Source organism: Epithele typhae (assembly GCF_022376455.1).
Source record: "Epithele typhae strain CBS 203.58 chromosome Unknown BXZ73scaffold_40, whole genome shotgun sequence".
In the NCBI taxonomy this organism is placed as follows: domain Eukaryota; kingdom Fungi; phylum Basidiomycota; class Agaricomycetes; order Polyporales; family Epitheliaceae; genus Epithele; species Epithele typhae.
In genome coordinates this window covers 315,283-341,797 of record NW_025954231.1, presented here as the reverse complement: position 1 = coordinate 341,797, position 26,515 = coordinate 315,283, and the positions used below count along the sequence as shown (strand labels likewise).

Sequence of the window (26,515 nt, the reverse complement as noted above, 5' to 3'; positions counted from 1 at the left end):
GCGCCTCTACGTCAGTGGTTCTGAGCACGTTATATGCACTCCACCAGTATAAATATTGATTAAGAGGTTTTTGGATGACATGGGCCAATGCTTTAGTGCCTGTGGCAAATTCTAGTAGCCATAGCAAATAGCGTTCACCGCCTACGAGATATGTCATAGAAAAATGACATTGGTATCACCATATGCTGGCACACTCCCAAACGTACGCAGAGTAGCGGATAGGCCCAGTATTATATTGAGCTAACGTCTCCGGGTAATATACACCGCCCTCGACCCCGCCAATATACGCCAAATATACCAATTGTTTTCTTTGCAGTAGAGATGCACACACCATGGCTGTCCTCACATTCAGGCGACCCTGGTGTGAAATAGCGAGTTCAACACATTATAAATTGCCTTGAGAACCAATGTCCCCATTTTAAGGAGCATCTGTACAGAAATGCGTGTTGTATTGCGTTTGTTTTTATTTCAAAACATACTCAGTACTGATGGCCTCACGAACTATTCCATATATCGAACAATGGCAACATGTTTCCTTGGATAGTATGTACAATATGCAGCAAACATTTTGTCAAAAGGCTTCGAACTCGCGGAGATATGCGATTGGTGTCGACGAAGTGCTTTGCCATAAAGACGTCGGGTTTCCTCTCCTGTTCACTCCCTCAAACGCAACAATGTGCCATATATCACCGCACAGTGCTCTGATCGCCGAGATTTTTGCGGCATCGGAACACTGTGGCATGTGTCTTACAATATCCAAGGTTATACGCATCCCTCTGTGTTGACACGCAGGGGGATACCACAATTCATGGGTTTTGAACAAAGGTCAGGAAAAGAACGCTTGGAGCCATTAGCGATGTCGCGTCTATTCGCCGGTTATCTGAGTGCGGTAGAGCCCTAGTGGCATACGGCTGAACACATACCGATTTTCATATATGTTTATTACCTATCTGCAAGCAGTACAACCATCCCACCACGTTAGAAAACGTTTGTGGGAGGTGAGATCGTGTTTGAGAAGCTCACAGTCGCTCCGACAGCAACATCAAACCTTGGTCTACCAAATTGTTCCCCCATTCATGCTATGGAATTTATACGGTGAAATGATTTGAATGAGTACGTAGTCAATGACCTCTGTACGTGTTGAATGTGTCCTCCCTTCATGTGTTCAAAACTCGAGAGGGCGCAACACCCTGAGCGTGCAGGCCGACTGCCGAGAAATGCATTGCCGGGTTTATCTTGCACTTCCGATATTACCGGATTTGATTCTTCCGGTCGCAGTTTGAACGGCGGCGGTTAAGCTCCAGTCGGCAACCCTCAATGCCGGAGTGACCTTCATTTCCGGGTCCCAATATATTCTCTATCTCATCCAATCGTGACCGGCCTCGTTCACGATGCTACAGATAGAAGGTGGCTCAACGCGTTATCATAATCTGTTGGCAGACTCATGGCATGCTCGTCGTCCTTCTTGCACTCATGTCGAACGACAACTGTCGACCAGGGAGTAATCTCCACATCCTCATTCTCAACACCATGCAAGAGGCTTTGGCGGCACGTCTGCGATACAATGCAAGTGATAATGTTCACCCCTTTCGCGAGGTTCAGTCTCCTGTTGGGTTGGATCACCGATTATTTGCTGCCGTTCTTCAAGCTGCGGATCGGATTCATGCAGCGTGCAGCTGCCAATGTGAGAGTCGTCTTATATTACATGCGCGTACCTGCGACTGAAGTTGGGCTAGATAACGTGGACTGGAAGCTAGAGGAGTACATGAATATGACTCCGAAGACCCGCGGTGTAGCCACGGAGCAACAGAATGACCAACTGAAACAGGCGTTTCCGGTGGATCTGCCGGGAGAGTCCGGTGTTCCACCGGCAATCCATGTCCCAGCTACCATCGCCGATTCTGACGGTGTCATTCTCGCATGGATTCTTCCCAACCTCCTCCCAGTGGATATACAGGTTTGTAACATCGAGACGTATATTAAAACTTGCTAATCAACATCCATTCAAGACAGACCTGTGGCGGTCAACGGACGGCCTTGCTCCAATTCTTGACAAGCCATCACCGAACACCGATTCGTGGCGTCTCTGGAAGGAGAACTTCAAGCACGACAAACACACACTCTGCGGTCTTCTCAGTATCGCACCGCAGATGGTTCCTCAAGGAGTACGTACTCTGTAATATTTGGTTGGAAATACTAATGAATTTTCGCAGGGACGAAACGGGCCAAAGCCCTCGAAGGGCTTTGCTGAGCGTGAAGTGCAGGAATGGCTGGAACGCATTACCGAAGTCGGGCTATCCTCGACGCGGTGATGCAAATCGTCGCTCCAACGCAGTACCGGCAGATCACGGAATTCCTGAACGAACATGTCGCCCCACACATTCCCTGGCCGGTCACCGGGATTGCACTGCAAATTATATGGAACCGGAAGACCACCTATCATCGCGACCAGAATAGCTTCCATTTGTGGTACGACCTCCTGGTCACTGTTGGCAACTACGGTGACCAGGCATACCTCGGACTGCGCGGTCTCGGTTACTCGGTCCCATATTCGCCTGGCACTGTAGCCGTTATATTGGCCAAATACGTCGAGCATGGAGTGCCCGAAGTGCAGGATACTCGAGTCGCGATTTCATGGTACAATCGCCGGGAGATGGTCAGGGTATGGGGTGGGAAGGAGATGTCGACGACTGCCGAATCAAATGTTCAGTCGCTGATGCGTTCGGTAATGGACTCGGTATTCGCTCGTGGACTCTGAAACTTATCTGACATGCTGGAACTCATCATCAAACACGCATTACAGCGCAGCTAGGGACATGTATCACAATGAAAACCGTCACTGGGTCTTTGTACGCTTCCGAAGTTGGCCACCCTCGCCGGCTGTCCCTGACCTTTGGCGTGTTGTCCGCTGCCTTGCCCCTGTATCATTGCCGGATGAACCACCTGGCGCCTGCTTCGGTACATCCACTGCTCTGGTTGGCGGAGTGGACGTGATCTTGACCCCGCCGCGAGCCCCGCGGCAGTGACCTGGACTGCACGTGTGGACCGCCGCTAGATAAGCCACATTAGCGCACCGGTTATGCCGAGTGACCGTGTACTATACCGGTGGTTGTTGAAGCTGCTTGGGCGCAGCCCCCGCAACCTTCGTGCCGGTGGTTCCCTCGGTTTCGTCGGTTGTTCCATTGCCGGGCAATGTCGAGGAGGATGGTCCAGCACCTAGAGAGATTAGCGGTGCTGGTTATAAGCCATGAGACATTGTAGCCCTTATTACCGAAGCACTCACCGTTGTCCGCAGCTTTCCCCTTCTTCTTCACTGGGCGTGGCATCGGACCGGTCCGTTTCGGCTTCCACCCAGCTTCGAGCGTCAGCTCCATCATATCGCAGAGGACATTCATGCGCTCGGGGAAGGATCCTTTGAGGAGATTACCTGCGCCGCAACGCAATAGTGTCAAGGCGCTCTGCCCGAAATCATCTCCGCTGTCGAATTCCGGCGGAGGGACTCTTCTCGGAAGTCGTTCGCTTGACGGGAGTCTCGGGCGAGGAGTCCGAACACCAAGCAGATCCTTTGCACCGAGACGCGGTCAAGATCCTCGCGGACCGATTGATCGCCGATCCAGTCGAGCAGTCGGACCACCTCTTGTGCGTCGTTGTAGAGATCATGGCCAACAAACCCGTGGACGTTAGCCCATGTTGCCCACGGAGCGGCTGGAATGGGTGGAATGTCCACCTTCGTCTCGAGCTATGATAGTGATATTATTATTATGTCTTCGGCACTGAAGTCGCCCACTCACCGCCTTGGCTACACGGGTCAGGAGGTTCTGGTACTGCGTCTCGGCGCACAAGCTCTCGAGGAACGGGACGACCCCGCCGGGTTTGACACCATACGGTGCCGGACGCTCCGCCGGAAGTACGGTTGTTCGACGCACAACCGGCGAACGGAGGCCTGACGGCGGTGGTGTCCTCACGTCGACGTACCCTGGGCCGTCATAGTCTTCCGACGCAGCAGTGGGTGTCTCGTCAATGCCGGTGTCCTCGAGCGACTTCGAACCTCATCGCCGTCGCCATCCTCGTCTTCCTCCTCGTTCTTCCGACCCTCCTTGTCACTGTCGGTATCGTCCCCGGACTCGTCGTGATCACCATCACCAGATTGGAGCTCTTCGAACTCGTCCTCTTCTCGGTCCTCCTTATCAGCCTCGTTCTCGAAGAAGTTGTCGTTCTCCTCGTCGTCGGAGGAGGGTCCCTTCCCTTTGCCCTTGCCCTTGCGCTTCGCCGTCTTGCCCCGTTTACGACTCGTACGCTTCCCGGTGGAATACTCGCCATCCGTGTTCCTCTTGGACTTGCCGCCCCGCCTAGACTTTTTGGACGGACCAGCTTCGGCACCGTTTCCGGAAACGCTCTCGGTAACGTCGTCCACATACAGTGCTCGGTACTGACCGGGGATATGATCAGCGGTGGGCTTGTGCAGTCCGCGCAAGAGGTGAAAGCGGCCCTCCGGAACTTGAAACACCTCCCCCGGGCCAGGCTCAGCGTAATCTTCCGGTGCCGGCAATGACGCCTCTGTCTGGAGGATGTACTGGAACCAGTTATTCTGAGCCTTGATCGACATCTTGCTCATGCAGTCGAACTTATCCTTGAATTCGGACGTTAAATAGTCTTCTGGGATGTACTTTTCGAGTTCCGGTTTAATGGTGCTCCATGGGACAGAGTTGAGCAGCACACCGTCCCCAGTGGCAAGGCCTATCACCGAGACTTAGTCGGTAATACACTAGAATTGTGGTTACTGACTGAGATGGAGCCGGAAAAAGTCGCAACCGTGGGCGTAAACTTCTTTGCTCGTCATCTTCTTGCCATTGTGACTAGAGTGAAATGGCTGCGGTAGACCGTACATGTGTTTGAATGCCACGGTGGATGAGCGATCCCGCCGTTGCCGACGGAATAGGTTTTGGTCTCTGAGCGCCTGTGTGTTCGGCAATAAGCGGCAATGAATCGTAAATGCGCAAGACCTTTACCGGAGGGTCGGCATCACCGATCATGCCGAGCAGCCTACTGAAGGTCTCCAAGCAGGCCACCTTCGTGTTCGTGTCCCAGAGTTGGTGCTTTTGCAAGGCGTCGGCCGTCTCCATGTACTGTGTGGTGTCGTCGCTGCCGACTGATTCAGTACTCATGAAAGGGATTAAGGGATTTCTTTACAAATGCGTATTGACCTGACCGCCAATAGCTGGGCGGGTGGTGTATACAAAGACCGCGGCACCACAAACGCGGAACATGAATTTGATGAACTCTTCGACGATGTGGACCATATTCTTGTTTGCGTAGCTAAAATATAATCAACACCGACAGTGGCACACTTGCAAACGCATCCATACTCTCGCTGAAAGTCCGGAGGCGGTGGCTTCGTGTTGTACTCGGCAGCCAAGTCCAGCCACTCCTCTTGCTCCTCCTCGTCAAGTTTCTTCCACATCTCCGCCGCCTGGCTGTTCTTCATGCCAAAACTGGCGTCCTTGCCCGCCTTCTCCTCAACGTCTTTGAAATGCTTACTGTACCAGAGGCCGCGGCCGGTGAACAGCCTGAGACCGCACCAGTCCGGTGTTCCCTCCTGGCGGTCGGCAGTGTGGTTGCTGAACCACAGCGAACATTTCTACGCAGATTAAGAAAAGAGTTTGTGTCGAAATCACGTAGGGACTCACCTTTTGCACGAAGCCCGCCAAGAACGGGGTGTCAAGCCCCCGCCGCTGCAGAAAGACCTCCACCAAGTTTTTCTCGATTGTCCGGCGGGTTGCCGTCTGTGCAGGCTTCCACTTCTCTATCCCTTTTCGCATCTCCGAAACCTCGGAATTCTTCCACTGGAAATCCGCAAATGGGTCTTCGGGAACGTTTTCGGTAGTCGACATGGTGCAAGCAGAGTGAGAAAGATGGTGGAGTGAGAGATCTAGGGAATAATTGATGCGTCGAGGACAGTCAATCCATCTCAGACCCGGAATTTTTTGTATACATTTATTTGGTCCTGTTTCAACTCAGCGAACAGTAGGAGTATATCTCTGCCGACTGCTTGATACCATCGATATCAGTGAGCTTTCCCCTCACTCATCTGTCCTCTCGCTCTCCCATCATGCCCCTCGCCAACCCCCAGCAAGCTCGAGTACTCAATACTACAACTTCGCAAACATATTACACAAAGGACGGCTCCAGGCGCACAAAGAAACGCAGGATCGACCCAGGCCCGCCGGTTTACGCACCGGCCGGCCAAGAGGACTACCGGAGCGGGCCCTCACGAGTGCCGGATCCGACACCTCAATCAGACACACGTGACGATGAAACCACTTGGGAGATGCCTGAAGTTACCCAGCTGGGGCCCGGTGAGAAAAAGTCTACATACAAGGCAATTATCCTCGGCATTGTCTGGCTCCCTGCGCTGACAGTTCGTGTAGAAGCAAGTGACCATGCACGAAGAATGGTTACCTCTGGCCCCATTGTTCTTGCGAAGACTCATAGAACGTTGGAAGCCGGTAGACAAAGAAGACAAGTGCAAATGTGGTGGAATATTGGCCTGGCGTTGTCGAACGTGCTTGGGTCTACCAACGTTCTGTTCCAAGTGCTGCAGGCAGGCACATCTCCACCTAGTGCACCACCGCGTTGATGTGTGGGATGCCGATCATTGGCGGCGTGCATCGCTATTTGATCTTCGGATGCAGGTACATTGCGGTCATGATGGCGAGTTATGTCCGAACCTCACTGCGCAACCTCCTGGGTCCGTACCGGAACTAAATATACTGCCTATTTCTGACGACTTGGATTCACTCGAGCCACCTGAGGACGCTGCTGATCGTCCAATTGACGAATATCCTGAAGAACCAGAAGAAGAGGATGAAGAGGAGACGGTAGTCGACGAAGATGCCGGCATTGGGTCCAATGCCGGTGATATTAACCACGACCCTGCCGGCAATGCCACCAACACCGCCCCACCGAACATACCCATCTACCGAGGGGAGCGCATTCTCACGGTGGTACACACCACTGGCATTCAACGCCTGGCGTTCACATTCTGCAAGTGCGCAAATGCAGATTCCGAGGCTGAGCAACTTCTGCTTCGCGGATTTTATCCAGCGTCGGTGAAGCGTCCAGTCACGGTGTTCACATTTGCTTGCCTCGACGACTTCCTCCTGACAAATCAGCAATGCAAAACGTCTCCATGGAACTATCACATGAAGCTCTGTCGCGCGACCGATGGGGCATTTTGGGGCTCTGTCCAGGTTAGTACCGATGCAGCCTTATGAACGATGCTAATACGATTTAAATTAGCTGGGCTACAAGGCTCTCCTCCGCACGTCCAGGCAATACCGAGTGCTGAAGTGGAAACTTCACGCAGGCATCGGTCATGAGGAACCGAGTACCGAGATGAGGCCTGGTAGATTAGCAATAACCTGTTCTGCTTGTCCCCGACCGGGCTTCAACACACCCCCTGGCTGGGCCGGGAGTGCCGAAGCGTGAGTGTCATTACCGAGGGTTTGGCGGTTCGCTGATGAATTGCTTAGCCGCGAATATCCTGCATCAACGGCACACGACGGCAGCTTTAACTTGGAGCACATGGTTATGAAAAACCCGGAAGACGATCTACAGTTCGTTTCGGGTGAACTGTACACTGTCGACCCAGGACCGTTTGATGCACATTTGGAGGACGCACTTACAAGGGCAAAAGATGAGGTATGTCTTGACCTACCGCATTGCCGGTGCGCGGCCTCATTCCGGCAAAGCGGGTTGCCGCAACATGCAACGAGCACCGAGCCACCAAAGAGTCCCTTGGGGGCAAGGCGCATCTGGATGCAACAGGAATTGGTGCCTCTGCCTGCTCGAGGCATGGATTCTTCATTCCTCACACGGTCGTGGACTTTCAGCGCGGTGAAGCGTGAGTGATATTTCGGCAATAAACTTCGCACCGGTCCTGATATTGTCGGCAGCCAACGGAACATGGACTACTCGGTACACTGGGCATGGAAGTGGTTCGCCGGCTACACAACTTTTGTCCTCATCTACGACATCGCCTGTCAGTACCACATCAACGCGCGCAAACGATTCGAAGCATCTCCGTTCCTTCAGTGGCCCATTGCCGCTACTTTCTTTTGGGCTATCGGCCAATTCCACGTTCACGGCCATCAAAATCGGTGTTATGCTCGGCATTCGCTGAGCTTCGTCCCCAACGTCGGGCACCAAGACGGTGAAGTGGTCGAAACCTTGTGGAAACCATTGAATTTTATCAAGGATAGTATTCGTGGGATGGCTACTTCGCATCGCAAAGAGGTTATCGACGCTCATATGCAAGATTCTAATTGGATGAAGCTCTGTCGTCTCCGTAGGTGTCTTCCGGAATTCACTTTCGGCAATCGGAACTCATCAGCCCGGCAGCAAAATCACTTGTCGACAAGTGGAAGGAATCAGTGGAAGAGTACACTGCAGCAAAAAAGGCCTTTGAAGACATCGACCGTGTTGCTAATGAGGAAGAGCGCGCCCAATGGAAACAAGAGATCCTCGATGCGCGAGAGGCACGCAAAACCGATCCCTCCGCCATGGACATTTTTACACCAAAAAAAATCAAACGTGAGTCCGATTTTTATCACTGCACACTTATATTCAGTGGAGCACAGCGGCGAACAAGACGCAAGTCAGGACGGCTCTCTTGAACGGTGACACAACGCACATTGTATCACTCGAGAGCCCGATCTCAGTGGACCTCCTTGCGTGGCTCTCTTTGGGAATCGGCATAGACCGCCAGAGGTAAGCTACTTTCCCATTGCCGGTTGTCGTCGGCACACCCGTCGGAAATGCTCTACCGGTATTCACACTGCCGTGGGGTGCATCCATAATGGTGATAGGCACTGGTTATGAACGCGCAGGTGTGGACGCTTGGGCACATGTATGATAATGCGTTGAGTGGAATGCCTACTAATTTGTTATGTTCAGGGTGGTCATTGCTCGATTGGTTCGGGACCTTCGGCAGAGCTCGACTGACAAGGCGAAACTGACGATTTCCGAGAAGAGGCAACGGCTGTCATCGGACATTCGGTCGTTCAATACCGAAGCTGCAAAGCATCTCCGTAACGCCCCTCCAAGGCTGGTCGATGGCCCCGGCGATCTTGGCGAAGAATGGGATTCCCTGGAAGACTACGGGACTGACGCATCAGCCCCTGCGCCACAGGCAACTGAATCCGGCAGTCCGGAACAACTTCCCATTCTCATGCCGTCATCACTTGGTATTCGGTATTGCAAGGATCATGGTCTGGTGGACGTCGTCTATGCAGAGCGAGAACTCCGGAAAGGAGAGATGAATGAATGTCTCTCCGGCGTTCGCGACGGGATCGACACCAAATCCTACCTTTACTATGCTCGAGTTCGCAACGCCACTTCCGTCCGCACATCGCTCCGGTCCTTTAGCGAGATTCGGACGGTCGACCACTCGGTAGCGAAGTATGTCCGGCTCTACATGCTCTCTCGCACCACGCTCGCTGCCCTGTACGACCCGAACGACCCTGAAGATGTCAAGAAGAAAACGGATGATCTAGCCATCTACAAGCCCATCACGAAGTCCGATCTCACTGTCAACACCACGATCCTGGAAGCAACGACCAGGGGTGCTCGCAACAAACACCCTTCATGGATTTGGACGTTCACCGGAACATCGGAAGAGGGTTCCACCTTCTACAATGATGAAAGTAAGTTGCTCCGCTCGGTGATCATTAACACACCTGACATCTCGGTAGCCCGGTGAACAATGTGGCAGCGGGGTTATGAGCGAAAGGACCGTTGGTGGGAGAACCTGAAGGCGCTCGACCTGGAGATGCTTTGTGTGGTGCTGGATTTTGCACGCCTGAAGGAGAATTGGTTCGGCCGTGCCGTTTTCACGGCAGATTCACCCGGCCATAAGTGTTATGCTAACGGTCAAGCTCGAATGTGGGAGCGAAAGGAGAAGCAGAGCGCAGAAATGTTTCGCAACGTGCGTCGCGCGCATCCCAAACCTCTCCAGTAGAGTATACCCTGTATTTTGCTGCGTACACATATCCTGCTCGGCAATGCTTGCATGTATCCGGAAATGAGCTCGGCCCTGGCATTTCCGCCAATAGGCACTTTATTTAATACCGGCATTCCCGACATCCCGGTATCCCGGTCACCAGACACCCCACAATGTATCGATTTATACCTTCCGCTACGAAGGTCTACATACATCCCATTCGAGCCAGTGATTTACAACGCCTCCATATCCTATCCCGTAATCCGACTTGCTTCTCCTCCAGTTGCCAAGGCCCGTTCCGGAACAGGGCCATGCGAGGTGTGGTTACTATCAGGCCTGGTCAGCGAACACAGATATGAAGCTGATCATCATACCATCCGTGCACATCGCCTCTTGTGCCGTTATGAGCTCTTCGCACTCAAACGCATTGTCCTGTTCGACGAATCCGCGGATCCGCACCATTTGGCCAATATTCGGCCGTGGAAAGACCAATGCCTAGACGCATATTATCAGCGCACATACAGGTTTGGAGCGTCAGCATTACATACCACATCGTATGGGTCTAAGTCGACCTCTACCGATTCGCAGCCGTTCACCGGGCATTCCAAGTATATTCTTGCGGCAATGTCTGACATCTATGTATCAAGCGGTCAGCGGTGATCATCTCCGTGAGCAAAGTAACACTGACCTCTACCACGCGGGAAACAATTTCAACGTAGTATACACCGTTCGTGATCTTCAGGAAACACATGGTAGTGGGGGGATAGATGATGAAGTGGGACTCTGATACATCCCCTTATCAATAGATACCAGGCATATTGGCGCTCGGCAGTGATGGTTCGGTGTTACCTTCGCCCTCTGAATGCCGACAATGGGTTCCGTCGTCAATCTTCGGTGTTGATCGACTTTACGTAAATGCATTTACCCATGGGCGTGTGAGCCTGTACGAGCTCCGGTGCTGTTTTCCTCAGTGCGCGGTATTCACTGCCCGCACTGTAATAAAACCATATATTTTGTGCTGAGAACGTACGTGGCTACGTGCTACATTCATTACCGGAAATATGGTGGGTGCTCACTGGGGGAGCTCGTACGACCGTCTCAGACGGGGTACGTGCTCGTACGAGCTCCGGCAGTGTGTGCATCCCCGCGCGGTAACCACCGCACGCGCGGCCGTAAAAGCGGGCATTCTGGGCTCAGAACGTACGTGGCTACGTGCTACATTCATTACCGGAAATATGGTGGGTGCCGCCTGAGGGAGCTCGTACGACCGTCTCGGACGGGGTACGCGCTCGTACGAGCTCCGGCAGTGTGTGCATCCCCGCGCGGTAACCACCGCACGCGCGGCCGTAAAAGCGGGCACTCTGTGCTGAGAACGTACGTGGCTACGCGCTACATTCATTACCGGAAATATGGTGGGTGCTCACTGGGGGAGCTCGTACGACCGTCTCAGACGGGGTACGTGCTCGTACGAGCTCCGGCAGTGTGTGCATCCCCGCGCGGTAACCACCGCACGCGCGGCCGTAAAAGCGGGCATTCTGGGCTCAGAACGTACGTGTCTATGTATTCAATACAAATGCCGCAATTCCGGTATATGCCGCTTGAGGAGACCTCGTACGACCGTCTCGTACCGGGTACAGGCTCGTACGACTACCGAGGTTGGTTCCACCGTTGCGGGACAAACACCGCACACATGGTAACACAAGCAGTTGTTAAGTGCTGCGGAGGTCTGCGGCGGTGTATTCCATGCGTTGCTGGAGATAAATTGCGTGCTGGCCTGAGGGCCCCGAGTACGGGCCAGGATGTTGAGTCTGAGGAAGGATGGCCTCGGTAATGGCGGTGCAGGGCAGCACAGTGCTATTTGCATTGTTTGTGGTACCGATTACTACTTCTTTACACGTAGGGAAGCTGGGCGAGGGCTCTATCTACGAACGACAAGTCTCCCACCCTGACAACTCGTACGACCGTTACCGACGGCTACATTACTGGGGCTCGTACGAGGTCGTATGGGCGTTACCGACGGCGACGCGGGCACCTCGTATGGGCGTTACCGACGGGCTACAGCACTGCCACCGAGTGGGGTTTGCGGGTTCAGATCACACGCCTACTCTCATTCTGAGCAGCACGAAATGGACGGATACAGATGCATTGGCATCATTCAGACGAACAGCGCGCTCCACATGGTTCTACTGGTGCATAAGAACGACCTTCCCCAAATTGTACCTCTTGGGAGACGGCCGAACGTCATCCTCGTCGTCGGCCTCCCCCTGTACCATGAGCCCCGCTTGACCACCTTCGTCATCTGCTCCTTCGTCTTGCGCGTTGGGGTGAAGCGATTATCGAGACTGGGGCCTGGCTTGTCGTCAACAGCGCCATCCATTGCACTGCGGAGAGATGCCGATATGTCGTCTCTCAGTCGATGCAAAAATCGGTGCGTGCAGGTCCAACAGACAGAGCGCATTCTGACGGATCCATCAAGCCTAAGATGGTCGCGATCTGACCGGAATTGGTGATGCAGTGGTCGGGGGTGTGTTGCTCGTGGAGCCCTAGGGCAGGGGAAGTGGTTCGATGCAGGGCAAGCACGGGAGAGACGAAGGAACTCACCCGATAGCATACCAACTACGTCCCTATCCCCTGTAGCACGTGTTACTGAGGTTGACAAGGCCTAACGGGAAGAGCTAACTGCATCATGCACGCATGTCAGATAATGTGTATGCTGTTGCAAGGCGCATATACGCACTGCTTTCGTGACCTCGCTCTTGTACATATCTTCGCGAAATGAAGAAGACATCAGCTCACACTGCACAGAAACCAGCACAAGAACGGTTGGCGCACCTTTGAGGACTGGATGGGACTTGGGAAGCCGCGCTGATGACCATGCAGGTCTGGCCCTGCTCCCAAGACGAGATGCGATACCGTGGCCAATTCCTTGCAAGGCTACCCTGGGGATGCTGATGACACGTTGAGCGTACAAGAGGGAGATTCACCACAAAGGAACCGCAGGCGTTGTGGGCAACGTCCCTGAGCCCCGGCCTTCCAGCCATGGAATGTGTCCGCCGTCATAGCTGAGGCCGGGGGGAGGAAGAGGAAGGAGCTGGCGAGGAGAGAAGGGAGAGAAAAAGCTCGAGGTTCAGCTCCGCTTTGGGGATGTGTGGGGATCGACGCGTCGGCTCCGGCGCTTGGCACACCATCTGGCATGTCGTCCTTATTGTCGTCCTCTCCTCCCCTTCTGCCTCACCGCCCTCCAGTTGCTCCACATCAACACCCCCTACCTTGACCATGCCAGCCCCGTGCGCCCCATGCGTACAAGCACGCGTTCACCATCGCACTTGCCCACTGGCTCTCTCGCTCCCTCTTCTCGCCCGATGACACCCTCAGGGGCGCCCACCACGAAGTAGTTGTTCACTGCGGTGAGTTCTTTGTTTTGTCTTGCACATTCTCTCTAATCTTACCGTCTACCCGCATCGCTCGCCTCGCCTGCTTCACCCATGTCTGCTCGCCAGCCTCTGCCGGGCCGCTCCTCGTCCTCACTGTCCTCGACGCGCTCGTGTGGCCGGCCTTCGCGCGCGCGCTCCCCTCCCCTCCACCGACACCGACACTGACCCCTGGCAGACGACAGGCTCGCTCCTCGGATGGACACCTCCCCGTCTCCGTCTCGCGCGGGGAGGGCGTGGGCGTTGGGCTCGGCTGTATGGCACGGTGACAGTGTATGTGAACGGGGTGCCGTACCAGGTGCGTGCTTGCAGTGTCTCTCGCTCACCCTGCCCACATGCTGACGCGAGTTCCCCCTGCATGCGCGTGTGGACAGGTGCTTCTCAACACCGGCAGCTGTGACACCTGGATCGACCCGCTCTCCTTGGGCGGCACGGTCCCCCCAAACCTCATTCCGACCAGGGTGAACTCCACACAGAGATGCGGGTGCGTCCTTTTGTCCGTCTATGTCCACGCGCGGGATGGGATGCTCACAATCGGCGAACCCAGTCTCAACCATGTTTAACGTGGGTGACGACCGCTTGCTCCGCGCGCTTCAAGCATGTCGCACCCATCGCCTGCGTCACCCCTCCTGGCATCTCGCGCCCGCATTGCGCCCGCGTCACCCGCCGTCGTGTGCGTCACCCCCACCTCGTCCACTCCGAGTTTCCTCCATATCCTGTGTCGCCCACGTCGCCGACTCGCCCGCATCTTGTCCTCGCCTCGCCGCCGTCCGCCCTGCCCGCATTTCCCATCCCGCGCCCGCACCACCCACCTTGCATGCGTCGCACACGTCGCACCGTCTCGCCCACGTCTCGCCCTCCTCGCCCGCGCAACGACACCCACGAGCTCACCTGGGCACGCACTCCGGAGCGGCCACCACCTGAGCGGTATCCGCCATAGTTCCTCACATCCGCGAAGATGTGTGAAGACATTTGGGGTGCAGAAGGAGGGACTCATTAGTTAGACTAGAATGCACGTTAGTTCGGACCGTCGATGAATAGATCAGATTTATGTCTACTAGCTGCGTGAATGGCTAGTATTAGGCCTGATGCAATCGCCCAACAGGGAGAGGCCTGACAAGTCGGGCGTTTTTCACCACTCCCGCTTAAGACGGGTCATTTTCGCCCAGGGATGCTTGCCTGATCAGTCAGCGGTGAATATCACCCGTGTTGCGTGTTAAACCGGAGTGGGTTTAAATCGCATTCAAACCCCTACTGCCCTGAAATCAACCACTCTGCCGGTGATCCTCGGGAAGCACCCGGACCGAGGGTGCTTTTTAACCCACGTTCTTTCTCACAGTGATTCCTCCACGGGCGGCATGTCATCCGGATGGGGAGCCAGCCTCGTACGCTGATGCAACCTACCTTTGTGCACAGGAGAAGGAGTACTGAGGCAGCACAGCCAGTTGGGGTCGCGGTAGAGCACGACAAAAACCGGTGCCCTGTCGTGCACCATCCGCGTCGACACCACCTGGGCATCGCCAGGATCCCGCCCCCGCACTCATGTGGCCCCAAATCAGACAGAGAAAACACGGAAGAGCACCCACCCGGATGTTGACAAACCAGTTCGCCCCAGAGTCGACCACGATCCACGGCGAGCCGCACTCCATCAGTAATTTCCCAAAATCCTGAGGACACCTGGGGGGCCTGACCAGGGTTCCCAGGAATCCAGGGATTTCGCTCCGGGCGTCCGGGTGTCCAGGCCGTTTCTGGGCATTCAGGGCGCCAGGCCGGCCAGTTCACTCAGGGTTCAGGACACTTTCCACACATAGCGGACGCATCCATATAGTACGAAACCAATATATTTGCTAGTCTGATCGGGACAGTAAATGCCATCAACAACCCTCTATGCGTACCATCGCCTCCAAGCCGTCCTCCCCGCGCGCTGCCTCCTGCAGAACACGATCGGCGACGCATGCACCACTGCCGGCTCGCCTAGCGCAGTGCGAAAATCCTCCACCTGCGCACGAACGCACATGGCATGAACACGCTGGCCATCGCACGATCTCCGCCCGGAGCTCCCTCAGCCCTTCGTTGATGAACTCGCTCATCGGCCTCCACCGCCGCTCGAACTCCTCGCGCGCGAACTCAGCGGCAACGGCTGGAGGCACGTCCCGCAGCCGCTTCGGCAGTGTCGAACCCGGTCGGCACACGGAGAGCGTGAGGACGCGGAGCGTCGGGACCGCGTGCACGAAACGGAAGGGGAGCGGACGGAGCGCCTCGACGCGGCGGACCTCCACGGCGCAGATGTCGTTGGCCGTGCCCATGCTCTCCACATGGTTGGTCTGGCGGCTGGGCGGGAAGTGCAGGGTCAGGTGGACGAGCGAGGTGGAGTGGAGCATAGCGACCTACGGGTCCTACGTCGGGGCGGGATATCAGCACACAACACTAGTGAGAAGGATGTAAGACGGACCGTGTACACGTACAAATCGCACTCTGGGCCCTTTACGATCGTGATTTCGAGTGAGCGGAGGTGCGGCGTCACACGTGGAATCACGCCGAGCACGAGGGCGAGTGACTGGCGAGGCGTGTGATGGTAAATACATTGCCGCTCTGTGAACCGTGGGGGGCCGCGCGTCACAGAGGGAGAGTTGTGTGCATGAGGAGAGCTAGTACATACCTCTCTCCTTGAGCGCACGGGCGCCGGGCTGCTGGGGCTGGGGCTGCAGGAGGACGGCGAACGCTTTCCTCACCTGTGCGCAATCGCACCAAGCGATGCAAACACCCGATGTGCGGTGGCATGAGCCCACAACGCGTTCGCCGTGTCCGTCCCGATGAAGCGCGGCGTACCCGCCAGCTGCGGGTGCAGCACGTACACGTGGAACCGCATCGCAGCGGCGTACGCGAACGGCTCCAGCAACTGCATCGGGGCTACGTGTGCACCAGGCGTTCGGGCGTTCAGGTAGGACGAGCTCGAGGGCGAGAACGACCTAGGGGAGCGTAGCGTGCCGGGCGTGTACTCGTGAGTCTGGCTGGAGGGCCTGGGGGCGCTTCGGGTCCGTGCGCGAGTGTGAACGAGGACCAGTCGGTCTTGGAGGTGATCCCACGTGGGTGGGAGAGTGGGAGAGCGAGAGAGTCATGTCTTGTAGCGAGCGTGGCTAGAGAACAATGTGGAATATGAGGAGGGGAGATGGGGGAAGGAAGGAGACACGCGTTGCCGTTTGGCGCCCGCGTCATCCGCCTCTGGAAGACCGGTGGGCGCTGACGCGGACGTCTCGCATCTCCTCCCCTCCTCCTCTCTCACCACCACTCCAGGTACCCCTCGTCTCCTCTCTCCCATCTCTCTTGAGGGAGATGGTCATGGCTATGGATCTACAACCGCCGGTCTCGTTTACCGGGCTCAGCAACCCAACAGATTTTGTTCAAGTGTATGTTCTCCTCCATAGATTCCTTCCGATCTTGCTCTTAACTGCTCCGATCAGCTTAGTTGTTTCTGTACCGGTTCCCTGTGCATCAAGACCGTTTTTTAGACATGGTGAGGATGTATATTTCACTCGAGGGTTTTATCCCCACCCACTCTGTGTGCACGACCCGAACATTCGCAGTAGTCAACCGCCCTTTCTGGAAGCCGAGCCGAAGATCGTGGGCGAAGGGGTGAATATTATAGAAGAAGGTGCGCTGGCCATCCCGTGAATCGCGTCCCAGCGGATGACCTCGCTTCGATTACGACCCCAGTGCTCAGCCCGCACCTCTACCATATACAGCATTGTCTGCGGCCCATGGGGACTTCAAAAATTCCTGCCATGATAATGTGCGTTTCCTTACATCGCTCTCAAGCCCAAACACTGGAACCTGACCTTTTCCGCCTCTACAGTTGCAGAAAGTTCGCGAAATTTGTCTCTCGTGCTTGGGGGGTTACACAGCACGGGTCTGCACGTTCTCTCCCGCGATCACCGCCGCGCATGCTTGGTGGACACAGAGTACGGCCACAGGATGCTCTCGCCGTCGCGCGCGATGCTCGCCATCGCTCTGCAATGCTGCCGGATCGGGCACACACCATGCTGCTGCATCGTGCGCGGTGGGGTCGAATGTGAGCTCGCGCGATGGCACTGAGACGGAGGTGGTGTAATTCGTCGGTCTGAGCTCGCCCACTCCGCCCATGGTGACGGCTCTCAAGTTTCCCGCGTGTTCATCCCACCGCACCCAACGTGTTCATCCCGCCTCGCTCAACACGTCCACGTTCAATAGGTACTATCTGAACATGTAAATAGATCACAACCTCCACGAACGACTGTATTAGGCTGATTAGCAGTCTGAGGCCTGAATCCCTGAGCGCGCCCTGTACGTCCTGGTTCCCCGGGATCCCTGAAATCCCTGAGATCCAGGGATTCAGGGATTCAGGGATTTTGGAAGTTACTGATGTCAGCTAGCTAGCTTGGCGAGCTCGAGAACTGCGTAGTGCGCCCACGGTCGGGTCTACGCCCTCCCCGACCGTTTGCGCCCGTGGTTGTACACCATCTCGCAGTCGTCCGGCCAGTGTGCCGCGCTCGACGGCCTGTGCGAGTGACGTCGGGTCGCGGGCCGTGGCCACAACGCGAGCCGCGGCGGAAGGCGGGGGGCAGTGCTGCTTCCGACGCTCTTCCCAAACCGATAGAGGGGGCACAGGCCATTCCGGAAGCTCTGTCAAGTCGAGGACGGGGATGCCAGTGCGGAAGCCATACTGGCAGGCGTCCAGCGCGAGCCGAAGGTACTTCTTGCGCTCCTTTGGAGGAATGGTCGCGAAATCGAGCCGCATTAAACGGAGCGCGGAGGAGGCCTCATCTGCAGTCATAGGATCCATGGTCAGGGCGTGATGGACGGGAACAAGAGGCGGGACAGAGCTTGCAAGCTGATCGATGTCGATGAACCTCGCCGTGCGTGAGAAGATCGTCACCCACACTCACGGCGCTTTTTCCGAGCGCGCGCGAGGTCGCGACTTCCGGCTTCTCCAGTAAGTACTAGCGTTCAAGACGAGCACGACACAGAGGGAGACGCAGCGTGCGAGTTGCAGAATGAACAGGTGGCGAAGCCTATCGGAGAGATGGCGTACCACCTTCCGTATGTTGACAAAGTCGCCCCCGGCGCCGGCGCCGGCGCAGCCTACGTACCGGCTGCCAGTGTTTGATGGACAGAGCCTGGAGAAGTAGTGCGTTATGGTAGTTGCCCTCAAAACTGGTCTTTGTTGTTCAACTGTTTAAATGTGTATAACGTTACAGCGCTTACCAACCCGTCAAATGCGACGGAGGGTCGATGTCTAAGCATACGCGGTAAGTCCAGTCCCCAGTCCTCTTTGCCCAAAAATACACTCTCTCAGTACGATTACTCCTGCGCTTCTGTATCTCGTCTCCGACCGCCCCAAAACACTCGTTTCCCTCACGGCGAACGGAGAGCAAATGAGAGCGATTGCCGTCGAACAAGATCATCTCCTCGAATTTCTTCACAGCGGCGCCATCGCCAGTTTCGTCTCCCAGAAAAACACGCACGACAAACGGCTTTTCGGTGCGCACCAGGGAGGTTCGTTGGGACTTCAGACCTTGCTTTGATCCGACATCGAGCGCGATCCGTGACATGTCGTTATGCCGAGCAGATGGGTCTTCGAACCGCGATGGATCTAGGTAAACGTAGGTCGCCCGGATGCTGACCCACCGCGTGCCAGTGCGCGGTATGCAACACTTGCGGTGCACACTCCAGCGCGCTCGCTGGCAAGCTGGGTTGAGGAAAGAAGTAGAGACTGAGTACGTGGTGTCCGCGGGAGAAGTGTGCCAGAAGAAATGGCGCACCTTTGCTGCAGAACGCCTCCATGAAACACTGCGTGCACAGCTTAACCCGCACCCGCCTACACACTGCGCACGAGACCACCTGGGCTTTCATCTCCATCAGCCAGGTCAGAGGCGTCAGATCCACTAGTGGGCACAGCGCCGAGAGCCGGTAGCGATCTTCTCCGCCTTGGCGGTTGACCGGGAAGTCGGGCGACACGACGACTTCGTTCATCTTGAGCAGCCTCGCGAAGAGCTTCAACCCGACCGGGTGTACGAGGAACTGGTTCCCCGATTGCCCCCCTATGCCCGCGCGGGGCGGCGGGTCCCATGCGGCCTCCCGACCTTGCGCCATCGCCCAGAAGATGCTCGCCTCCGCCGCGGCCTCGTCGCGGTCCCAGTTGAAGGTGCGGTAGAGCACCACGAGCACCGGCGCGCGGTCGTGTGCCTTCCGAACCGACACCACCTGCACAGAGCCCGGCGCCCGGATGAGGGCCGAGCGCGCACGATGAGCGGGGGGAGGACGCACCCGGATGTTGATGAACTCCGCCTCGGAGTCGAGTACGACCCAGGGAGATCCACAGTCGAATAGCTTCAAGAGCTCGAGGAGCGCGGTCCGCATGCTCGTAAACGGGTAAGCTTCGGAGCCCTGCCGGAAGCGCGGCGAGAACCTGTCGCCGTTGTCGTAGAGCTGCTTGCATTGTTTGGGGTCGCCGCGCTCGGAGGCCTGGACGAGCGACGTTGGATCATGGGTGAGACGTGCTGACAAAGGGCGGTGCGTGTAGTGGTAGTTCCGACGAGCTTTGTAGGACCCGGGAGTGGATTTGGGCCAGGTGGGCAGGTTTGCAAGGTTGGGGACGGGCGCAAGGCGGAAGCCATGCTGACAGGTGTCGAGGGCGAGGCGGAGGTATTTCCTGCGCTCCTGACGAGGAACGGCTTCGATGTCTACCCCCATCGCACGGAGTGCGGTCGTAACTTCGTCCAAACTTGGAGGATCCATGACGGAAGCGTGGTGGATGGGAGCAGAAGGCGAAGGCGTTGCCGATGAAAAGACGACAATGCTGATAAGATAATGCAGCGGGTGGCCGGCCCGGTTGCGCCTGGCTCGACACCTCACCCTCAACTTGTATTCACTCACTATTCCTCTCGCACAGTCTCCTTCATCATTTCGAACTGACATCCCAGGAGATACAACAGGATACAACGAATCCGGATACCATGACAACAATGTTCCGACAGATCTGCAGTCGGCCTCTCATACGTTCTTACATACGGAGGATTGGGGGGTCAACAATCAGAGCCCGACCGCAATGCGGAGTGCGGCGTAGTTGGGGGTCCCGAGGCCGGTGACGGGGTCCCAGCCAACCGTGGCCGGGAAGCCGTCCGTGCCGCAGCCGGGGTTCGAGCCCGAGGTGACGTCCGTGAGCGCGGCCGCGCCGGCGGTGGAGTACAGGAACGGGTTGAGGAAGCCGAGCGGGCTCTTGCCGGCGGCGATGAGCTCGTCGTTGAGGAGCGCGACCACGGACGCGAAGGTCGGGGCCGAGCACGAGGTGCCGTTGGTGAGGACGGGCTGGGCGTCCAGCACGATCGAGAAGTTCACGCCCTGCGCAGAGACGTCGGGGAACCCGCGGCCGGTGGCGTTGAACCTGCCCGCGTTCGTCGAGCCGAGCGTGGAGAGGTAGGAGGACACGGCCGAGGACTGGTACCATGGGCGGCCGAAGACATTCGAAAAGCCACCGGAGGTGAAGTCCGCCGCGGTCTCGACGATGCCAGTCGTCGCACCGACGGAGGTGACGTAAGGGCAGCCTGAGGGGAACGAGGGGATGAAGACCGTGCAGTTCTCGAACTGCGCACCGAACTGCGCACCGGCGACACCACCGTCGCCGGAAGAGAAGAGGATGGACGTTCCACGCGCGCCGAGAGCCATGTAAGCGTTGCAGATCGACTTCGCCATCGACGGGCTCAGGTCGGTCTCGTTGACGCCATACGAGGTCGAAAGGATGGTCGGGGTCGTGGACATGTTGAGGAAATAGTTGATGATGTCGAGGCCCCCGAAGGCACCGTCGCTGATTTCGTCGCCAACGGATACGAACGTGACTGGGACGGGGGACGCGAGACCAACGGTGTACTGGATGTCGAGGTTGGCCTCACTACCGGCGCTGCTGCGCGGCGTCTGCGGGTTGCTGCCACCGTCGAGGGTCTGGAGAGCGAAAGTTGTCGAAGAGGAGAGATCCTTGCGGAATGTCGAGAGGAAGGACTGAACAATTCGAGTAAGTCTCGAACAGGCATTAATAGTAATGGGCCCGTGAGTAGAAGCACGCACCTTGAGATCCGCCTCGTTGGCCCACATGTCGATAAACCCGCTCACGGCGAGGACGTTAGTTTTCTCGCCGATGACCGTAGTTGGGATGTCGTACATGGCCTGGAGACAGGCGGGGGTGACGATCGACGCGCACGAGTAGGGGACCCCGCGCGAGGTGAGGTTGCCGTTGGACGCTGAGGGCTGCGCCCGAATAGCCTTAAAAGCTGCCGCGGGCGAGGCGATCGCGAAGCTGGCGGAAGCAAGTCAGGATCCGCACAGTGTGCACAAAGGAAAGATGACGTACGTGTTGCTCGGGTGGATGACATCAATGTGCGCGGCGAGGTCCTCCGGGACGGAATACGAAAGCGTGCGGAGAAGCTCCCGGCCGCCGGTGTGCTTGAAGACCGTATAGTCCGCATCGAAGAGCTCGTTTGCTTTGCTGACCGGCACGTCGAAGCTAAGCCAGTCGCCTGCGGGGGACGCGCTGGACGCCTCGATGTCGTTCTCTTTTAGCCACGCGGTCACGGCGTCAAGTGACTCCGCCTTCAAGGGTGCGGTGTAGCTCTCGAGCTGACGAGTGACAGGTCAGCCCTCACACACGGGAGAGCACGTCGATCGCGCGATGGACGTGCCTCCTCCTTGCTGAGGTGCTGGCCATAGAGGGCGTTGCCGGGCGTGGAGACGTCCATGAGTGCCTTCTCGAGCCCGGCAATGTCGTTCTGGGCGACCTGGACCTTGACGGTGAGCACCATGTCCGCGGGCGCGGCGCCGAGACTCGTGAACGCGGTCGGAGCGGCCAAGCGTACGTCGTGCACCTGCATGGTGCGGGTGGTTGCCTTCGCGTACGCGATAGCGAGGATGGTGATGCTGACGAATACGCGGGAGAACATGGCAAGTAGGGCGGAGGGGCAGTGAGGATTTGGGCGAGTAAGGGCGAACTTGTCTGTGTGGGGTAGGATGCGTGTGTGCGCGACTTTATACCCTGTGCGCCCGCGGTGAAGCACGGCGAGCGAGACCTAATCCCTAGGCGATCGCAGTATCCTCCGCAGCCTCGGCCACGTTCCCGGAGGCAATAACGGAGGATTGCATGGCGTCGCCGCGCAGCGAGAAGATGTGACACATCGTCCCAATTCAAGGCAGCGTAGACCTGCACACTGTGCTTGCCAGAAGACGCCGCTGCGCTGGGTGAGTTCAAAGGCATGAAAAATGAAAGCTGATATCTTACAGGCTCATGAAACCCTTCGGTCGTCTCTTGAATCCTTGCCTCGCGGGGTCGCAGGTTCACGTACCCTGGCACCCACAACTCCGACGCCCCGGTCGAAGTCTCGACGTCTGCACTCTGGTGCAGGCGGTCGTCCGCAGCACTGACGGATGAGTTCACGGTATAGAAGATAGTACGACACTCGCGTCAACTGGTCTTTCAGAAAGGTCAGCATCTGAACAGCGCGGCTGTGGACGTAGACTCACTCTGCGGAGCGAGTAGGTAAAGAATGTCCAAGCGAAAGCGGCGCTGATGAGCTACTGACCTGTTCGCCAACTTGCAATTGAAAGCGGCCGCGCGCGACCAGTTTTTGCCATAGAACGCCCGCAAGCGCTGCTATCATTGTTCCCACCGCGTGTACGCAGCGGCGCCACTCTCTTCATGCGGCGCATGCGGAGTCAGTAAACAAGCGGGGGTTCGACGGCGGTTGAAGCCGCGAGACCACCCGACGTCGATCGCGCGCACGGTGAAACGCGTCATCCACCACGAAGCGGGACGTGCCGCGGCGCCTGGAAGATAGACGGGGCATACGAGCTGAGTTCAGAAAGGGCAAAAAGCAGTTCAGCGTCATGTACAATAGTGTATCAATCCACGTCCGCGTTGAGAATGCAAACGCAGTTCCCGTCGCACCAGTTGAGCTCCGCCGCCGGGACATGGTCCACACAGAGCAGATACGACATCTCCCTCGCCCGCTTTGCCCACCGGTACACCACCTTCCCGCCGTGCCCGCCGCGAGGCCCGCGCATCTCCCCGACGAGCTGCGCGAAGAGCGCCTCGTCGTGCCACTGCGCAAAGCAGAACTCGAACGACCGCCGCCGGTCGCCCACGAACATCCGCCACGGCTTCCTGTCGCCGTCCGGGATCGCGATCCGGACGACGAACGGCTTCACGCCCCACACGTTTCGAGGGACCTGCCCATCGTACTTGGGCAGGAAGCGCTCGCCGGCCAGCCTGCGCAGGCCCGCAGTCTTGTCCGCATCAGCCGGCAGGCCAATGAGCTCGGGTCGCGTCCAGATCCAGTCCTCGCGCGCGCGGAGGACGGCCCAGTGACCCTTGGACGGGCGCGGGACGCAGCCGGGACGGTGCGTCTTCCAGTGCGCGTACTGGCACTCTGCACGGCGGAGGAGGGGGCGAGGGATGAGAACCAGGGAGGCGAGACGGGGTGGATGCTCACTGGTACTGCAGTACGCCACCGCGCGACACCGCGCGCACTCCTTCACCTCTCCGCTTCCACACATGACGCACACCCAGCGAGCGCTCAGCTCTGAGGTGGTGTCGTCCAGGAGAGGGCCACATGGGAAGAGCACCGAGACCAAGTAGTCTTCCTCGCCCGGCTCGCGGCGGATGGGTAAGGAGTCGGGCAGGAGGCGCTCGTTCATCGGCAGGAGGACGGATAGTAGGATCTGGAGCGTGATCCTGCTGAGTGGGAAGGTATTGCCGCGCTCCTTTGGGTTGGGAGAGTTGAGGGGAAACCGTGCGTCTTGCTTGCGGGCCCACTCCTTTCCCTCTTGTATCTTCGAAGGGTCTGATGGCCCATACGCGCGATAGAGAATAACGAAGGCGGGGATGTCACCCCGCATCGCGCGCATGGTTGCGACCTGATATAGAGTCTCAGGTTTGTGGGGCGAGGTCTTCGGGATGAGATGGAGCAGAGAGACTGAGCACGCACCCGAACGTTCACAAACACATCCTTGTCCTCGTCCTGATGCCACACCACCCAGGGCGTCCCACAATCCACGAGAAAGGCCAGCCTCCTGATCGCAAAGCGCACATAGAGGTAAGCCAGACGCTTCTGCCCTCTGTCTTCCATGCCGCGACAGCTCTCCATCAAGGGGACGATGTCCACCGTGGGGCCGCGCTCGCATTCGAGAGAGATGGGCTTCTCATTCGGGTCGCCGGCCGCGTAGTCGTCCTCGCTGAAGATGTTTAACCCGCGCTCGGCGGGCTCTACATATGCGGCTCGGCATAGCTTCCTAGTCTTTTCAGAGAGCTTCTTCCACTCGGTGGAGGACTTCAAGAGGTCATAGAGCGGCGGGAGGCGATGGATGTACTGCGCGTATCTGAGGGCCGCCCGAAGACGCGATGAGAGAGCTCCGTCGCGGAAGGTGGTGTCTCCCGGAGGCGTTTTGATGTCCATAGACTCGAGGAATATCAGGACCTCGCGCGAGGTGAGACCTTGGTATTCGATATTTTTCATGGACGAGTTGGTGGAATCGACAGAATCTGACATAGGTCGGGATTAGAGTAACAGATGATATTTTACAGAGCAATCGGGAGCAATACACCTCACATAGTCGTAGGATAGGTGTGCTATGCAGCAGTCGGGGAAAGAGGATGGAGAAGTGGAGAGAGGAGAGAGAGAGAAGCTTTGAAGCAGCGTGTAAATGCGGAATCACAATGATCTCCACCATCGCTGCACGTGATTCGCGTCCAGTCGCGTCGCTCGAAGCCATGTGTGGCGCGCGACGGGCCTCGGCGACGTGTCGCACCACCACCACCACCACCACCACCACATCTAGGTCTCGCACTCGTCTCGCAACTGCATGGACGGTATCCTTCTGACACGGGAGGAAAAAGGAGCCGTGCTTGAACACATGGAGGTGCACCCCACCGTCCCTCGCCACGCACAGACGGCGTTCCTCCGAGCCGCGCTCGACAGCGCACAGTACGGCTTCCGCGTCCGCCCCACCTTCAACCTCACAGCACTCCCCGAATGGCCGAAGCCCACCCCTTCCCTCGCGCAGGCCCGCAGGATACAGCACTACACACGCCAACTCAACGACGCGCACGCGGATGAAGACCCGACTTCTCTCGCACAGGCCGTCGAGCGCGGGCCCCGCAAGCTTTCCAGGGACATTTACTTATGCGCGTCCAAGCATTCCCCTCGTTTTTCGCCCGCCGCAGCGACGAACCCGGCCATCAGCACACGGATGGCGCTCCTCGAGATTGCGAAGCTCACCGATTGTGGCGCCCCATGGATAGTTCTTGACTCCTCTAAGGGATGGATGGTGCGGATACGGGTACGTCTCTCGGATTTCTGATTCTCGCGCGGCGGCGTCTTATAGGTCAGTCTGGACGTTCAGGTGGTGTCGGTACGAAAGGCGCACGACCGTGGCCCGGTGTTCGTGCTGCTCTACCGAGTTTTCGGTCGGCACGACGCGGTCGTGACAGAAGATTCCGCGTGGACGATCGCGCAGGAACGCAAAGCGCTACTTCCACCCGAGCCATCGACTGAAAACCGGTTCTCCGTGCACCCAACTGCGATGAAGTTACTCCTCAAGCTCCTCCGCATGAACGCTGCCGTCGTGCCCGCAGACTTCCCGCTGCAACGCGAAGCGACGGACGAAGGGTATGCTCTCTCAGCGCTCCAGCCCATGGGACACCTGGACCACCGCTCGCTCGTCTGGATTGAGCAGCGGCTCTCCTGTGAGGTATGCGGGAGGAAGCCGGTGAAGGAGTGCACTCAGTGTTCCTTGGTCGCATACTGCTGTAAAGGTGCGTCTTCGTCTGCCATAGAAAGTTCAGCTGCTACACCGGGCTATCCAGAGTGTCAGCGCAAGGATTGGGCTGTGCATCGGGGTCGGTGTGTCCCGCGTACGGGAGGCCTTTGGGGTACCATTCGGGCGCAAACCTACTGGACCGAGCCTTCGCGCTTTGGGTCGTGGCGACACACTACCGACTGCACTGAACCAATCGATCTGCCCGATTGTGGCTCTGAAGGCCTCGCTATGGACAGTAGCGCATCGT

The 26,515-nt window shown here is 57.3% G+C and overlaps 6 protein-coding genes across 6 annotated transcripts; 2 read left to right on the top strand and 4 right to left on the bottom strand.

The window, feature by feature from the left end:
* Positions 1-1,386: 1,386 nt before the first annotated feature.
* Positions 1,387-5,891, bottom strand: BXZ73DRAFT_79165 (uncharacterized protein; the record flags this gene model as incomplete). The annotated part of the gene is made up of 17 exons (XM_048023025.1): positions 1,387-1,554; positions 1,716-1,732; positions 1,786-1,989; positions 2,016-2,086; positions 2,174-2,196; positions 2,285-2,618; positions 2,892-3,032; positions 3,099-3,216; positions 3,284-3,563; positions 3,599-3,739; positions 3,792-3,943; positions 3,976-4,737; positions 4,786-4,957; positions 5,010-5,126; positions 5,205-5,316; positions 5,349-5,638; positions 5,688-5,891. 17 exons carry the CDS (start codon positions 5,889-5,891, stop codon positions 1,387-1,389), a joined length of 3,306 nt encoding a protein of 1,101 aa, XP_047875859.1.
* Positions 5,892-6,440: 549 nt separating this feature from the next.
* Positions 6,441-10,018, top strand: BXZ73DRAFT_50260 (uncharacterized protein; the record flags this gene model as incomplete). Its single annotated transcript, XM_048020405.1, has 10 exons — positions 6,441-6,752; positions 6,864-7,250; positions 7,300-7,484; positions 7,533-7,701; positions 7,752-7,903; positions 7,956-8,347; positions 8,401-8,592; positions 8,640-8,769; positions 8,956-9,721; positions 9,773-10,018. 10 exons carry the CDS (start codon positions 6,441-6,443, stop codon positions 10,016-10,018), a joined length of 2,931 nt encoding a protein of 976 aa, XP_047875858.1.
* Positions 10,019-10,205: 187 nt separating this feature from the next.
* BXZ73DRAFT_79163 (uncharacterized protein) lies at positions 10,206-16,772 on the bottom strand (the record flags this gene model as incomplete). The annotated part of the gene is made up of 27 exons (XM_048023024.1): positions 10,206-10,336; positions 10,375-10,495; positions 10,549-10,635; positions 10,689-10,736; positions 10,912-10,993; positions 11,077-11,366; positions 11,425-11,535; positions 11,691-11,808; positions 11,984-12,055; positions 12,271-12,381; positions 12,450-12,543; positions 12,602-12,662; positions 12,738-12,766; positions 12,833-12,948; positions 12,985-13,091; positions 13,186-13,269; positions 13,305-13,402; positions 13,450-13,684; positions 13,758-14,013; positions 14,040-14,322; positions 14,836-14,941; positions 15,018-15,179; positions 15,327-15,430; positions 16,091-16,163; positions 16,287-16,400; positions 16,431-16,568; positions 16,677-16,772. 27 exons carry the CDS (start codon positions 16,770-16,772, stop codon positions 10,206-10,208), a joined length of 3,327 nt encoding a protein of 1,108 aa, XP_047875857.1.
* Positions 16,773-20,499: 3,727 nt separating this feature from the next.
* Positions 20,500-22,397, bottom strand: BXZ73DRAFT_91200 (family S53 protease-like protein; the record flags this gene model as incomplete). The annotated part of the gene is made up of 4 exons (XM_048025894.1): positions 20,500-21,462; positions 21,529-21,708; positions 21,808-22,077; positions 22,140-22,397. 4 exons carry the CDS (start codon positions 22,395-22,397, stop codon positions 20,500-20,502), a joined length of 1,671 nt encoding a protein of 556 aa, XP_047875856.1.
* A 955-nt stretch (positions 22,398-23,352) lies between these two features.
* BXZ73DRAFT_103429 (uncharacterized protein) lies at positions 23,353-24,998 on the bottom strand (the record flags this gene model as incomplete). Its single annotated transcript, XM_048015583.1, has 2 exons — positions 23,353-24,366; positions 24,438-24,998. 2 exons carry the CDS (start codon positions 24,996-24,998, stop codon positions 23,353-23,355), a joined length of 1,575 nt encoding a protein of 524 aa, XP_047875855.1.
* A 313-nt stretch (positions 24,999-25,311) lies between these two features.
* On the top strand, positions 25,312-26,456 carry BXZ73DRAFT_79161 (uncharacterized protein; the record flags this gene model as incomplete). Its single annotated transcript, XM_048023023.1, has 4 exons — positions 25,312-25,788; positions 25,834-26,263; positions 26,285-26,351; positions 26,372-26,456. 4 exons carry the CDS (start codon positions 25,312-25,314, stop codon positions 26,454-26,456), a joined length of 1,059 nt encoding a protein of 352 aa, XP_047875854.1.
* Between the last annotated feature and the right edge of the window lie 59 nt (positions 26,457-26,515).